Source organism: Trichechus manatus, unplaced genomic scaffold (genome assembly GCF_000243295.1).
Source record: "Trichechus manatus latirostris isolate Lorelei unplaced genomic scaffold, TriManLat1.0 scaffold00081, whole genome shotgun sequence".
Taxonomy (NCBI): domain Eukaryota; kingdom Metazoa; phylum Chordata; class Mammalia; order Sirenia; family Trichechidae; genus Trichechus; species Trichechus manatus.
The window spans coordinates 9,235,882-9,252,760 of NW_004444017.1; the positions used below are offsets into that span (position 1 = coordinate 9,235,882).

Sequence of the window (16,879 nt, forward strand, 5' to 3'; positions counted from 1 at the left end):
AATACCATTTATAGTAGCCCCTAAAAAAATAAAATACTTAGGAATAAATCTAACCAGGGATGTAAAAGACCTATACAAAGAAAACTACAAAACATTACTGCAGGAAACCCAAAGGGATCTACATAAATGGAAAAACATACCATGCTCATGGATAGGTAGACTCACCATAGTGAAAATGACAATTCTACCCAAAGCAATTTACAAATACAATGCAATCCTGATCCACAGACCAGCAACATTCTTTAAAGAGATGGAAAAACTAATCATTACTTTTATATGGGAAGGAAAGAAGCCCCAGATAAGTAAAGCACTATTGAAGAAGAATAGAGTAGGAGGACTCGCACTACATGACCTCAGAACCTACGATACAGCTATGGTAGTCAAAACAGCCTGGTACTGGTACGACAGATACGTTGAACAATGGAACAGAGTCGAGAACCCAGATGTAAATCCATCCACCTATGGTCACCTGATCTTCGACAAGGCCCCGAAGTCCATCAGATGGAGAAAAGACAGTGTTTTTAACAAATGTTGTTGGCAAAAGTGGATGTCCATCTGCAAAAAAATGAAACAGGACCCATACCTCACACCATACACAAAAACTAATTCCAGATGGATTAAAGATCTAAATATAAAGCCCAAAACTATAAAATTCATAGAAGAAAAAATAGGATCAATGCTAGAGGCCCTAATACACGGCATTACCAGGATACAAACCATAACCAACAACACACAAACCCCAGAATATAAGCTAAATAACTGGGATCTTCTAAAAATAAACACTTATGCTCATCAAAAGACTTCACCAAAAGAGTAAAAAGAGAACCTACAGACTGGGAAAAAATTTTTGGGCATTACAAGTCAGACAAAAGTCTAATTTCTAAAATCTACAAGAAAATCCAACACCTCTACAACAAAAAGATGAATAACCCAGTTAACAAATGGGAAAGGAAATGAACAGACACTTCACCAAAGATGACATTCAGGTGGCCAGCGACACATGAGGAAATGCTCGCCATCACTAGCCTTTAGAGAAATGCAGATTAAAACCACAATGGGATACCATCTCACCCCGGCATTACTGGCACGAATCAAAAACACTGGAACTAACAGCTGTTGGAGAGACTGCGGGGAGATCAGAACGCTTATGCCCCGCTGGTGGGAATGCAAAATGATACAGCCATTTTGGAAAATGATATGGCGCTTCCTTAGAAAGCTAGAAATAGAAATACCATACAATCCAGCAATCCCACTCCTAGGAATATATCCTAGAGAAATAAGAGCCGTCACACAAATAGACATATGCACACCCATATTCATTGCAGCACTGTTCACAATAGCAAAAAGATGGAAACATCCTAGATGCCCATCAACAGATAAATGGATAAACAAACTATGGTACATACACATAATGGAGTATTATGCAATTCTAAAGAACAGTGATGAATCTGTGAAGCATCTCATAACATGGATGAAACTGAAGGACTTGATGCTGAGTGAAATGTCAATTACAAAAGGACAAATACTGTATGAGACCTCTACTGTAAAAACTCATGTAACAGTTTACACACAAAAAGAAACAATCTTTGTTGGTTACCAGGGTTGGGAGGGGTGAGGGGGAACTAAACAGGTAATAGATAAGTGGTAACTTTGATGAAGGGTAAGACAGTACACTATACTGGGGAAGCCAGCACAACTTGCTCAAGGAAAGGTCATGGAAGCTCCATAGACACATCCAAACTCCCTGAGGGACTGAATTGCTGGGCAGAGGGCTGTGGGTACCATGGTCTTGGGCAACATCTAGCTCAACTGGCATAACACAATTTATAAAGACAATGTTCCACATCCTACCTTGGTGAGTAGAGTTTGGGGTCTTAAAAGCCTGTGAGCAGCCATCTAAGATACTCCGCTGGTCTCACCCCTTCGGGAGCAAGGAAGAATGAAGAGAATAGGATACAAGGAGAAGATTAGTCCTAAGGACTAATGGACCACAGTTACCACAGCCTCCACCAGACTGAGTCCAGTACAGCTAGATGATGCCCGGCTACCACCACTGACTTCTCTGACCGGGATTACAACAGAGGGTCCTGGACAGAGCGGGAGAAGGATGTAGAACAAAGTTCTAACTCACAAAAGAAGACCAGATTTGCTGGACTGACAGACAGGAGAAACCCTGAGAGTATGGCCCCTGGACACCCTTTTAGCTCAGTGGTGAAGTCACTCCTGCGGTTTTCCGTTCAGCCGGGGATTGGACAGCCCTGTAAAACAAAATGGGACTAATGAGTCACAGCAGTCCAGGGACAAGGACTAGAAGGCAGGAGGGGACGGGAAAGCTGGTGAGGGAACCCAAGGTTGAGAAAGGGCAATGTTGACATGTCGTGGGGTTGTTAACCATTGTCATAGGGCAATATGTGTAGTAACTGTTTAATGAGAAACTATTCTGTTCTGTAAATCTTCATCTAAAGTACAAAAAAAAAAATTATGTGAGATCAAATTGACAACAGCAACTCAAAAGGTTTGATGGAAAGCCTAGGGGACAGTGAGTTGAAAATAATGGTGATGGAATAATTTGGAAAAGAATGGTGAGAACAACAGCACAACTGGAAGAATGTAATCAATGTCACTGAATTGTACATGTAGAAATTTTTGAAATGGTGTATCTTTGGCTATGTATATTTTCACCAAAAAAGAAAAAAGATCCTCCAAGGTTGAGAAGGGAGAGTGTTGACATGTGGGGTTGTTAACCAATGTCATAAAACAATATGTGTACTGACTGTGTAATGAGAAACTATTTGTTCTGTAAACCTTCATGTAAAATACAATAAAAAAATAAAGAAAATTCTAAGGACTCTACGAAGCAAATACTAAACTAAATAAGCAAAGTAAGAGGATAGGAGGCGAATATTTTTAAAAAAATGTATTTCTATATACTAGCAGAAATAAACTACAAAATGAAAATTTAAATATAATATATTTTAAAAATATCATCCAAAATACTAAACAACTGGGTATATATCTAGTGTAACTTGTGTAAGATCTCTACATTGAAAAGTATAAATCATTACAGAAAAACATTAAAGAAGACTGAATAAAATTAAAGAAGACCTAAGTAATTTCTTAAAAAAGTAAAGACCTAAAGTTCATGTTTATCAGCTGGAAAAGTTAACTTTGTTAAGATAACGATTATTATCAACTTGGTCTAATGATTCAGTAGAATCCCAGTGAAAATCCTAACAGGAGCTTTTTTTTTTTTTTAAATAGATTTGTAAGTAAATGCAAAGAAGTGTGAATGGCCAAAAAAAAAAAAATCTTAAAAAAGGAGAATAAAGTTGGAGGACTCATACTACCTAATTTCAAGGTTTATTAAATCTGCAGTAGTTAGGAGAGTATGATATTGATGTAAAGAAATAAACATATCAATAAAACAATATAGAATCTAAAAATAGACCCATTACCAAAAAACCAGACCCGTTACTGTACAGTCTATTCCGACTCACAGTGAACCCTATAGGACAGAGTAAAACTGCCCCATAGGGTTTCCAAGGAGTGACTGGTGGATTCAAACTGCCTACCTTTTAGTTAGCAGCTAAAAATAGACCCATACGTATAGTCAATTTTTTACAAAGCTGCCAAAGCAATTCAAAGGGCTCAAAAAGAAATGGTAATTCTTAGCACTCATATTGTGGTGTCTAAAAACCATTTATCACTAAAGGAAACAGGACTCTTTGGGCGGGAAAAAGTGCTGATTATCTTTCCTATATGAACTATACCTGAAGGTAACCAAATAGCTGATGAAGGGAACTTTTCAGGTAATAAATGAAGAGAAGATGTTGGTATTAGAATTTCATGGTTTTGCAAGCCTTAATGAATTAATGGGAGGATAAACAGCACTTAGGAAGTGCACTTGCGAGTAAAAATAATTGAATTCTGAATCAGATCAAGAGTTTAGATCTAACTAACAACTTACAGAAAATATGGGAGACAGAGGATCATGTTAAATGAAACCGTGGGGATATAGTCAGCAAAACTGACTATGAGGAACTCTACAAGATGAATAACCTGGTTTCTTCAACAAAAAACTGAAAAGATCAGATGGAACCTATAGATTAAAAAATTACAAGGCATAACCAGTTGCAGTGTTTGGACTTTATTTTGATCCCATTTTAAGCTATTGTTGTTAGGCACTATCCTGTCAGTTCCGACTCACAGCGACCTTATATGCAACAATGAAACACTGCCTGGTCCTGCAGCATCCTTACAATTGTTACTGTGTTTGAGCCCATTGTTGTAGCCACTATGTCAGTCCATCTCTTTGAATGTCTTCCTTTTTTGCTGACCCTCTACCAAATATGATGCCCTTCTCCAGGGACTGCTTCCTCCTGATAACATGTCCAAAGTTGTTGTTGTTAGGTGCAGTCGAGTTGGTTCTGACTCAGAGCGACCCCATGCACTACAGAACGAAATACTGCCCAGTCCCGCGCTTTGCTCACAATCGTTATGCGTAAGCCCATTGTGGCAGCCACTGTGTCAGTCCATCTCGCTGAGAGTCTTCCTCTTTTTTGCTGACCCTGTACTTTACCAAGCATGATGTTCTTCTCCAGGGACTGATCCCTCCTGAAAACATATCCAAAGTATGTAAGACGTAGTCTCACCATCCTTGCTTCTAAGGAGCATTCTGGTTGTACTTCTTCCAAGACAGATCTGTTCTTTCTTTTGGCAGTCCATGATATATTCAATATTCTTCGCCAACACCACAATTCAAAGGCGTTAATTCTTCTTCTGTCTTCCTTAGTCATTGTCCACCTTTCGCTTGCATATGATGTGATTGAAAATACCATGACTTGGGTCAGGCGCACCTTAGTCTTCAAGGTGACGTCTTTGCTTTTCAGCACTTTAAAGTCAGATTTGCCTCATGCAGTGCGTCTCTTGTTTTCTTGACTGCTGCTTCCATGGGTGTTGATTGTGGATACAAGTACAATGAAATCCTTGACAACTTTAATCTTTTCTCTGTTTATCATGATGTTGCCTATTGGTCTAGTTATGAGGATTTTTGTTTTCTTTATGTTGAGGTGTAATTCATACAGAAGGCTGTAGTCTTTGATCTTCATCAGTAAATGTTTCATTAGATCTTCATCAGATATGTCATAGCCAAATTTTTTTCCCAGTCTGTATGTTCTCTTTTTACTCTTTTGGTGAAGTCTTTCGATGAGCATAAGTGTTTAATTTTTAGAAGATCCCAGTTATCTAGCTTATCTTCTGGTGTTTGTATATTATTAGTTATAATTTGTGTCCTATTTAGGCCATGTATTAGGGCCCCTAGCATTGACAGTATTTTTTCTTCTATGGTCTTTATAGTTTTTGGTTTTATGTTTAGGTCTTTGATTCGTCTTGAATTAGTTTTTGTGTATGGTGTGAGGTATGGGTCCTGTTTCATTTTTTTACAGATAGACATACCGTTTTGCCAGCACTATTTGTTAAAAAGACTGTCTTTTCCCCATTTAATGGACTTTGTGCCTTTGTCAAAGATCAGGTGGCTGTAGGTGGATGAATTTACATCTGGGTTCTCAATTATGTTCCATTGGTCGACGTGTCTTTCGTTGTACCAGAACCATGCTGTTTTGACTACCATAGTTGTATAGCAGTTTCTGAGGTCAGGTAATATGAGGCCTCGTACTTTGTTCTTCTTCTTCTTAAATAATGCTTTACTTATCTGGGACCTCTTTCCTTTCCATATGAAGTTAATGATTCATTTTTCCTTCTCATTAAAGAATGCTGCTGGTATTTGGATTGGGATTGCATTGACATTTTCACGATGTTGAGTCTACCTATCCATGACCATGGTATGTCTTTCCATTTATATAGGTCTCTTCTGGTTTCTTGCAGTAGTATTTTTATAGTTCTCTGTTGTAATTGTATAGGTCTTTTACATCCCTGATTAGATTTATTCCAGGTGTTTTATTTTTTTAGGTGTTATCATAAATGGTATTGCTTTCCTGATTTCCTTTTCGTAGTTTTCTTTATTGTTGTATAGGAATCCAACTGATTTTTGCACGCTTTTCTTTTATCCTGCTACTCTGCTCAATCTTTCTATTAGTTCCAGTAGTTTTCTTGTGAAGTCTTTAGGGTTCTATATGTATAGTATCATATCATCTGCAAATCGGGATAGTTTTATTTCTTTCTTACAAATTTGGATGCCCTTTATTTCTTTTTGTTTCCTTATTGCTCTTGCTAGGACTTCTAGCACAATGTCAAATAGGAATGGTGATAAAGGACATCCATGTCTTGTTCCCATTCTCAGGGAAATGTTTTCAGTCTCTCTCTGTTGAGAATGATGTTGGCTGTTGGTTTTGTATAGATGCCTTTTATTATATTGAGGAATTTCCCTTCTATTCCTATTTTATTGAGAGTTTTTATCAGGATTGGGTGTTGGACTTTGTCAAATGCCTTTTCTGGGTCAGTTGAGATGATCATGTCATGCTTTTCTTCTGCTTTATTTATGTGGTGAATTATGTTGATTGATTTTCTAATGCTGAATCATCCCTGCATAACTGGTATGAATCCTACTTGGTTGTGGTGCATTTTTTCTTTTACATATGATGCTGAATTCTATTGACTAGAATTTTTGCATCTGTATTCATGAGAGATATTGGTCTGTAATTTTATTTTTTTGTAGTGTCTTTGCCTGGTTTTGGTATCAGGGTTATGCTGGCTTCATATAATGAATTCAGAAATATCCCTTCGTTTTCCATGTTCTGAACTAGTTTGAGTGGTACTGGTGTGTGCTCTTCTCTGAACGTTTGGTTGAATTCTCTAATGAAGACATCTGCCCAGGCCTTTTTTTCATTGTGAGTTTTTTTTAAATTACTTTTTAAATCTCCTATCTGTTATGTGTCTATTCAGATTTTCTACCTCAGTTTGTGTTAATTTAGGTAGGTAGTGTGTTTCTAGAAATTTGCCCATTTCCTCTAGGTTTTCAAATTTGTTGGAGTACAGTGTTTCATAGTACTCTGTTATGATCCTTTCTATTTCAGTTGGGTCCGTTGTAATGTTCCGATTTCATTTGGGTTATTTGCTTCCTCTCCTGTTTTTCTTTTGTCAATTTGGCCAATGGTTTGTTGATTTCATTGATTCTTTCAAAGAACCAACTTTTGGTTTTGTTAATTCTTTCTATTGTTTCTCTATTTTATTTATTTCTGCTCTGATCTTTATAATTTCTTTTCTTCTGGTGGCTGTGGGCTTCTTTTGCTGTTCCGTTTCTGTATGTTCAATCTGGGACTAATATTTTGATTTTTTTCCCTTTCTTCTTTTTTTGATGTGTGCATCTATTGCTATAAATTGACCTCTGAGCGCTGCCTTTGCTGTGTCCCAAAGGTTTTAGTATGATGTGTTTTCATTATCATTTGAGTCTAGAAATTTTTTTATTCCATCTTTGATTTCTTTTATTACCCAGTGTTTTTTAAGCAAGGTATTATTCAGTTTCCATGTATTTGATTTTTCTTCCTTGCTCTTCCTGTCATTAATTTCTACTTTTATAGCATTGTGATCAGAGAAGATGCTTTGTATTATATCAGTGTTTTGGATTTCGTTGAGGGTTGCTTTGTGGCCTAAGATGTGGTCCATTCTGGAGGATGTGTCTTGTGCATGGGAAAAGAATGTATACTTTGCTGCTATTGGGTGAAGTGTTCTACATATGTCTTCTGTGAGGTCAAGGTGTTAAACTGTGGCCTTTAGATTGTCTGTATATTTGCTGAGTTTCTTTCTAGATGTTTTATCCTTTACCAAGAATAGTGTGTTGAAGTCTCCTACTATTATCGTAGAACTGCCAATTTCTCTTTTCAGCGCTATTAGTGTTTTACGTATTTTGGAGCCCTATTGTTAGGTACATAGATATTTATTTTGGTTATGTCATCATGGTGGGTTGTTCTTTTAACCATTATGTACTGTCCTTCCTTGTCTTTTATGATAGCATTTTCCTTAAAGTCTATTTTATTGTCGCTCCTGTTCTCTTTTGGTTGCTGTTTGCTTGATGTATTTTTTCCACTCTTTGATTTTTAATATATTTATGTCTCTGTGTCTAAGGTGTGCCTCTTGTAGGCAGCATATTGATGGGGCATATTTTTTTATCCATTCTGTCACTCTCTTGTCTCTTTATGGGTTCGTTTAAGCCATTTATGTTCAGTGTGATTATCGATATTTGTGAGTTTATTGCTGTCATTTTGTAGTGCTTTTTTTTTCTCCTTTTTTTGTGGTTCTGACACTTTCTTTGTTCCTTTATACTCTCCTGTGCTGAGTTCCTTTGGTTTGTGGAATTTCTTTCGTTTCTTTCATTTTTGTTTTTACTGAGACTTTGTTTTTCTTCTTTATTTTGGTGAGTAGGTTTGTTAACTTTCTTTGTGGTTAACTTGAAATTTACCCTTGTCTTCCTAAGTTTGAACCAATCTTTTCTTACTTGATATCATCTTGACTCCCTCTCCATTTGAAAGTTCTGTACCGATACCATGTATTCCTCTTTTTATTTTTCTGTCATTGTCGTCATTTACAGATTGCCATCAGTACTTCCCTGTTTTAAATCTTTTTGTTTTGTTTTGTCCTGAGAGTTTATTACCTAGATCTGTTTCTGGCTGATACTGACTTTTGTTCTAGATTCAGGTTGTTGTCTGATGTTGCTGGTTCTCTCACTGAAGGACTCCTCTCTAATAATGCTTTTTTTTTTGGATGGAAAACAATTATTTTTATTTACTTTAGATGAAGGTTTACAGAGCAAATTAGTTTCTCATTAAACAATTAATACACATATTGTTTTATGGCATTGGTTCCAACCCCACTACATGTCAACACTCTCCCCTTCTCAACCTTGTGTTCCCCATTACCAGCTTTCTTGTCCCCTCCTGCCTTCTTGTCCTTGCCCCTGAGCCGGTGTGCCCATTTAGTCTTGTTTTGTTTCATGGGCCCGTCTGATCTTTGGCTGAAGGTTAACCGCAGGAATGACTTCAGTACTGAGTTAAAAGGGTATCTGGGGTCATACTCTCAGGGTTTCTCCAGTCTCTGTCATACCAGTAAGTCTGGACCTTTTTTGTGAGTTAGCATTTTGTCCTACATTTTCTCCAGCTCTGTCCAGGATCCTCTATTGTGATCCCTTTCAGAGCAGTCAGTGGTAGCCAGGTACCATCTAGTTGTGCTAGACTCAGTCTGGTGGAGGCTGTGGTAGTTGTGGTCCGTTAGCCCTTTGGACTAATCTTTCCCTTGTATCTTTGGTTTTCTTCATTCTCCCTTGCTCCAGATGGGGTGAGACCAGTGGAGTATCTTAGATGGCTCTGCACAAGCTTCTTAGACCCAGACGCTACTCATCAAAGTAGTACATAGAACATTTTCTTCATAAACTATTGTCATGGATTGAATTATGTCCCCCCCAAAAAATGTATGTGTCTATTTGACTGGACCATAATTTCCAGTATTGTGTGGTTGTCCTCCATTTTGTGATTGTAATTTTATGTTAAAGAGGATTAGGGTGGAATGGTAACACCCTTACTAAGGTCAAATCCCTGATCCAATGTAAAGGGAGTTTCCCTGGGATGTGGACTGCACCACCTTTTATCTTACAAGAGATAAAAGGAAAGGGAAGCAAGCAGAGAGTTGGGAACCTCATACCACCAAGAAAGAAGCACCAGGAGCAGAGCGTGTCCTTTGGACCTGAGGTTCCTGAGCAGAGAAGCTCCTAGTCCAGGGGAAGATTGACAAGAAGGAGCTTCCTTCAGAGCTGACAGAGAGAGAAAGCCTTGCCCTGGAGCTGCTGACACCCTGAATTTGGACTTGTAACCTACTGGACAGTAAGAGAATAAATTTCTCTTTGTCAAAGCCACCCACTTGTGGTAGTTCTGTTACAGCAGCACTAGATGACTAAGATAACTATGTTGTGCCAATTGAGCTATATTTTCCCTGAGACCATGGTCCCCAGCCCTCAGCCCAGTAATTTGGTCCCTCAGGGAGTTTGGATGTGTCTATGGAGCTTCTGGAAACCCTGGTGGTATAGTGGTTAAGAGCTATGGCAGCTAACCAAAAGGTTGGCAGTTCAAATCCACCAGGCGCTCCTTGGAAACCCTATTTGGCAGTTCTACTTTGTCCTACAGGGTAGTTATGAGTTGGAATTGACTCAGTGGCAATAGGTTTGCTTTTTTGGTTTATGGAGCTTCCATGTCCTTGCCTTGGTCAAGTTGTGCTGGCTTTAATAATTCTTATAAGTTTGGTTTGATTTTTTACAAATTCCCTTAATTTCTGTTTATCTGGATATGTCCTAATTTTGCCATTATATTTGAGAGAGAGTTTTGCAGGTTATATTATTCTTGGTTGATGATTTTTTTTCTTCGAAGGTTTTTCATGTGTCATCCCATTTCTTTCTTGCCTGCATGGTTTCTGCCAAGTAATCAGAGTGCTATTGTTTCTCCTTTGTATGTGACTTTTCGATTTTCTCAAGCTACTCTCAGGATTCTTTCTTTGTGTTTGGTTTTGGAGAGTGTGATTATGATATGTCTTGGTGACTGTATTTTGGGGTCTATCCTATATGGGGTTTGCTGAGCTTCTTGGATGGTCGGATTTTCATCTTTCATAAGATTAGGGAAGCAAATCTTCAATGATCAACTGTATGCTTTCCATTTCCTCCCTCTATTCTGGAATTCTGATCATGTACAAATTTTTGCTCTTGATTGTATGCCACACAGTTCTTAGGTTTTCTTCACTCTTCATTCTTTTCTCTGATTTTTCCTCAAACAAAGTGGCATATATGGTTTTGTCTTCAATTTTGCAGATTCTATCTTCCATTGTTTCAAATTTGCCCCTAAAACCTTTTATTACACTATCCATTTCTGAAATGTTGTTTATCTTTTAGATTTCTAATTGCTGTTTTTGTACGATTTCTAATTGTTTATTTAGACATTTTGTTCTTGTATTATTTTCCTGAATTCTTCTATTGCTTTGTCTGTATTTTCCTCGATTTTGGCTATGTTTTGGTTTGTTTTTTCTGTTTTCTATGATTTTGTCTTTGTTTTCCTTGGTCTGTTTCCTAATCTCTTGGAGAGCCCTGAATATTAGACTTTCGAGCTCCCTATCAGGTAGTTTCAGTGCCTTTTCTTATGCCAGGAGGTCATCTGCTGCTTTATTTTGGTCACTTACTGGAGCCATCTTGTCCTGTTTTTATATGTTTTGATGTTGTCTGCTGTCTCTGAGATATTCAGATATTATTTTCTTTATTTATTGATTGTAGGTTTGTTTGTTTCATCCTGCTTTTTTATTTTGTTTGGTTATATCTGGGCAGGTGTGCTTTGTTGCTTGTTCATCTGTGGGCATGATAGTTCTCACCACCTTGTCCAAGTGTACAGGGCCAATCACTCAGCTATGGTCAGCCGGGCAGGTCCAGCGGGGGGAAGGGTGGAGATGGGTCATTTGTTTGTGGTGTGAACATGGCCAGAGCCTGGGGCTGGAGTGGGGCCTGTGGCAGGGCAGGGCTGGAGCCAGTGGGGAGGGTTTGGGGTCCGGGCTGGTCCCTCCGGGGCTTTGGAGCACTTTGAGAGGCGGGGGCTGAGTCAGCAGTCAGGGTCCCCCTTGGGGCCTCGGAGCACAGCATGGCAGGGGCCAAGCTAGCAGGGAGGGGTCTGGGGTCTGGCTGGCAGGGCAGAGGAGAGAGGTGGGGAGGGGGGCGAATGCAGGGGCAGAGGGGGCTAGATGGAGGAGCACAACAGGGTGGGCTGGTACTGTGGTTCCCGGCAGTTGGGGCTGCCAGGATGGGGCAGTTCTTGTCAGTATTCACCAGAGGGGTGGGGGTTGTAGGAGTGTGCTCCTGTGGTTACCAGGTGAAAGAATCTGGGCTCCTCCTTGAGTTGCAGCCAGAAACGTGATCTTACTTAGCCCTGGCTATGTCTGCGCTGTACCTTTATCTCCTATTGAGAATTCCATGGAGGTGCCTTTCTGCACATGGGGTTGTTGGCTTTATTCCAAGAAGACTACGCTGAGTCATACCATTTGGCCAGGAACTTCTACTCCGTATCTCTACTTCTTCTCTGTTTTCTATCAGTTTCTTCTTCTCAGTGACTTCCGGTCTAATACTTTGTCCCTTCATTTAAGGTTTAGAGTTCCAGGATTGACGTCTGTATCTGTTTTACTGGGTTTTTTTTGGTTTTTGTTGCAGAAGATAGGTTAATGCATCTGACTAGTCTGCCATCTTGGCTCTGCCCCCACTGAAGTCTTAATGTGGAATCAATCAGTGGATTACAGGGATTGAACTAATAGTGTCAAGAACATGGCAAATACTCTTTCTTGAGCACTTAATCATGTGCAAGTACTTTGCTAATAAAGGAAGTTCACATCAGTATAAGTATCAGAGCTATTACTGACACCTAGACAATCCAACTTAAGGTATGTGTCTTAGTCATCTAGTGCTGCTCTAACAGAAGCATCACAAGTGGATGGCTTTAACAAAGAGAAGTTTATTCTCTCCAAGTCCAGTAGGCTACAAGTCCAAATTCAGGGCATCAGCTCCAGGGGAAGGCTTTCTCTCTCTGTCGGCTCTGGAAGAAGGTCCTTGTCATCAGTCTTTCCTTGGCCTGGGAGCATCTCAGCACAGGAACCTCAGGTCCAAAGGACGTGCTCTTCTCCCGGCACTGCTTTCTTGGTGGTATGAGGTTCCCATGTGTCTCTGCTCGCTTCTCCCTTTTATATCTCAAAAGAGATTGCATTAAGACACTGTCTAATCTTGTCAACCTCATCAGTATAACCTCATCACAGTGACAGAATTTACAGCACACAAGGAGATCGCGTATAATCTCATCATAGTGATAGAGTTTGCAACACATAAGGAAGTCACATCAGATTACACAATCATACAACACTGGGAATCATGACCCAGCCAAGCTGACAGATATTTTTGGGGGACACAACTCAATCCATGACAGTATGCATAGTGCATTTCAGAGTCAGATGATTTCCACGGTCTCTTCTAACTTCAAGTACTGTGAATCTTTTTAGAAGGAATATTTGTCCTTTACTTTTGTTGATATCTTCCATCCCCTATACATAGGTTAGTGAGGAGAGGTATGTCCCTTAATGGTAAAGCTGGGATGGGGGGCACTGGGCTTGAGTTACTTAACTGTGTATTGGGCTTGGCTCATAGGTGGATCTAAGAAGACTTGTCTTTGCTTCAAGAATTTCTAAGGGTATAAACAAATGCAGCAGGAACTCATAGGAAATGAACATAATAGTTACATAGTAACTCTGACTTAGGCAAAAAAAGAGGGTTTTTTAGAAGACTTCCTCCTCTGTAAGTCTGACTTTTACATCAAAAAGTAGATGTATTATTCTAAAAATTGACTAATATAACCATGTATTATTAGTCTTAATTATTTGTGTATACTAAAGCCTGCTTTTTCTTCACAACTTTATCTTATTGGCTTGATACCCCTACTTAAGTAGGCAGTGTTTATGTAGCAAGAAGTATTAGACCTCAATCTGTATTGTCTAATACAGTAGCTGTCTTATGTGTGGTTATTTAAATTTAAACTTTAAAATTAAATAAAAAATTCACTTGCACTAGCCACATTTCAAGTCCTCATTAGACACACGTGGCTAGTGGCTACCATGCTGGACAACACAGATACAGCACTTTTCCGTCATCCCAGAAATTTTATCTGACAGCACTGCCTCAAATTATCAAGCTTTGATTTGCATAATAAAAACAAGTTTTAAATTTTTCTTTTTAGTTTCTTTGCATGTTACAGTTTTATCATATACAGTTTTCAGAAAAAATGTGTGGTAAAATCTGAAATAATACAAATTTTTGTTCAATATGCTATTTTCAGGTTATTGAAGACAAAGGAGAGTTCAGTGTTCCAAGCTGTTATGGAAATATTAAAAATGATAATGGTGGTTCTAGCCTTACTTTTGAGCATCCTTTAGATGATGTGAATGTAGTTGATTTGAAATGGATCCATGACTTCGTATTAAAGTCTCTGGAAGTTTTGTATCAAGTGGAGAAATGGGAAACATTAGTATCTCTTGCCATTAAGTTCAATGCGATTTCGCAGTAAGTACTGATGTCAGGGCAATTTAAAGTAACAGCCTTCACTGGAAAAACAAAAAAACATGAGTTATAAACTAAAGTTTGGTTTTTAATGTATTCTTTACCCCATCTAGTGAGAGGTATACAGAACAAGTGACACCACTACTGGTGTATGCTCAGCGCCAGCTTCTTCTAAGAATACAGAATTTCAAGGGCCCGAATATTACCCAGCAACCTTGTGAAAGGTATGAGGCTGAGAAGGTAAGTCTTTGGCTCTAATATTCATGCAGTGATAATTTCATCAGAGTACTAACATTATGAATCAGATAAATGATATAAATGTTATTTTCCATTGGGCATTTACCACTCAAATAAGCAAACATAATTGAGAGTTTGCTATGTGCTAGTATTTTCCAGGTACAGGGTAAACAAAATTGAGCCCTTGCCACAAGTTGCTTGTAGTCAGGTCAGACTTGATTCCATTAGGGACAGAGGGGAGAGTGCCTAGTGTCCACAATGCTTTTAGGGGCCCATGAAAATATTTTAATATCTCTTAAAGTCAAAAGAAAAAAATGAACTTTTACGTCAAAGAAATTGACAGGTAGTAGACATATAATGTTGTTGTGTGCTGTTGGGTTGATTCTGACTCATAGCGACCCTATGTGACAAAGCAAAACTGCCCCATAGTGTTTTCTAGGTTAGCGGCTGAGTACTTAACCATTGCACCACCAGGGCTCCTTTGGACATCTATACGTTATATATTTTTTAATGTAATTATACATTTAAATTATATTTTATAAATATATCATAATATTTATTTTGCCAACACAGTCATAAAATGTAACTTTTAATATTTTTTATAGAGGAAGTGGTCTCTGAAAGCAAAAATGCCTAGGTTAGTATTTGAATAACTGGGAGAAGTTGTGTATATGCCACAAAATGGCTACTGCCCTCACTTTTGTCCTCACAGTTTAGCCTAGTCAAACTGATTCATCAAAAAACCATAACTCTACCTAATCAACATCTCCTCACAGATGTTTAACACACACCTGAAACTTAACATATTGCAAACAAAGTTGTTCCACACATAATCCTCCCACCTCGATGGATGACAAATCCATCCTTCCAGCTGCTCAGACCAGATACGTTGAAGATATCCCTGACTCTTTTGCTCTCACACCCCATGTCAAATTGGTCACCAAGTCCTGTCACCAGAACTACTTTCAAAATTTAACCAGTCAGTCAGTGGTACAAACAGTTAATGTGCTGAACTGCTAACCAAAAGCTTGGAGGTTTGAGTCTATCCAGAGGCCCCTCAGAAGAAAGCCCTGGCAATCTGCTTCTGAAAAACCAGCCATTGAAAACCCTGTGGAGCACAGTTCTGACACATGGCATCACCATGAGTTGGAATCAACGACAACTTTTCTTCTCCAAGCCATTGTTAGATTAGCTTGGATTATTGTAATAGCCCTCCTAGTTAATCTTCTTGCTTCCAGCCTTCTTTCATCCCTCCCCTCAGTTCTATTCTCAATACAGAAAATAGAATGACTCTTAAAAAACTCAAATCAGACCATGTTTTCTTCTGCTTAAAACCCTATGTTGACTTTCCATATGATTCAGAGTTAAAATGAGCATGCTTATGGATTATCATTAATGCCCTACATGACTTATCTGCCTGTTTCCTCTCGTAATTCATCTTTTATTACTCCCCTGCAGATTTCAGCCTCACTGGGGTTTTTTTTTTTCTTTTTTCCAGTTGTGCTGCTATTCTCACTTTATTTATTTATTTTGATTATACTTCAGGTGAAGGTTTACAGAACAAATAGTTTCTCATTAAGCAGTAGTATACATACGGTTTTATGACATTGGTTAACAACCCCACGACATGCCAACCCTCTCCCTTCTCGACCTTTTTTTTTTTCTTTTCTGGTGAAAATATACATAGTCAAAGATACACCATTTCAAAAATTTCTACATGCACAGTTCAGTGACATCAACTGCGCTCTTCCAATTATGCTGCTATTCTCACTTTAGATGAAGGTTTACAGAACAAAATAGTTTCTCATTAAACAGTTAGCATATTGCCCTATGACAATGGTTAACAACCTCACTACACATCAACGCTGTCCTTACTCAACTTTGGGTTCCCTAAAGCCTCACTGTGTTTTAAGATGTTTCCACCTCAGGGTCTTTGGCTTGGAATGCTCCTCCCTCAAATATCTACATTGCTATTTCCTCTCACCTTTTTCTAATCTTTGCTAAATGTCACATTCTCTGTGAGTCTTTCCTAACAACTCGATTTAAAATTATGTGTCTGTTTGCTCTATTTCTCTCTCTAGCATTTATGACTGTTTAATATAGTGTATAATTTACTTGTCTATTTTGTTTGTTATCTCTCTACTCCCACTAGGATGCAGGTTCCATTAGAATAAGGAATTTTATTTATCTTGTCCTCTGTTATATTATCCCTAAAGCTTGAAACAGTGCCTGGCACATAATAGGTGTTCAGTTAAGAGTTTTTTTAATGAAGCTAGAGAGGTAAAAGGGAACAGATTAAGTAAGGCTTTATTAGACTTATTTTATTAGACTGCGTTTATATCTCATTATAGAAGTGTCCACAAGGGGCAGTAGAGAGGAAGCATCTAAATGAGACTGGAGTTCAAAGGGGACTGTATTTTGAGTGGTAGGTTAGTTCAAGGGTTGGAATGGGGAAGTGCAAAGGAAGAGATCTTGGACCTTTTAAAATAATTTCCTTCTATCTAAAATATTTGTTTTCAGATATTTTATAATTGTAGGATTCGAATATCTGTCAGAAGATAAATCGTGAAAAATGCT

The 16,879-nt window shown here is 38.4% G+C and overlaps 1 protein-coding gene across 1 annotated transcript in view; it reads left to right on the forward strand.

Moving 5' to 3' along the window:
• Positions 1-16,879, forward strand: part of CFAP54 (cilia and flagella associated protein 54) — a 379,568-nt gene that overhangs the window by 218,735 nt on the left and 143,954 nt on the right. The window contains exons 37-38 of the mRNA XM_023735735.1: positions 13,845-14,068; positions 14,179-14,305. Of these exons, the coding sequence (XP_023591503.1) occupies positions 13,845-14,068; positions 14,179-14,305 (351 nt within the window). The remainder of the gene's footprint in view (positions 1-13,844; positions 14,069-14,178; positions 14,306-16,879) is intronic.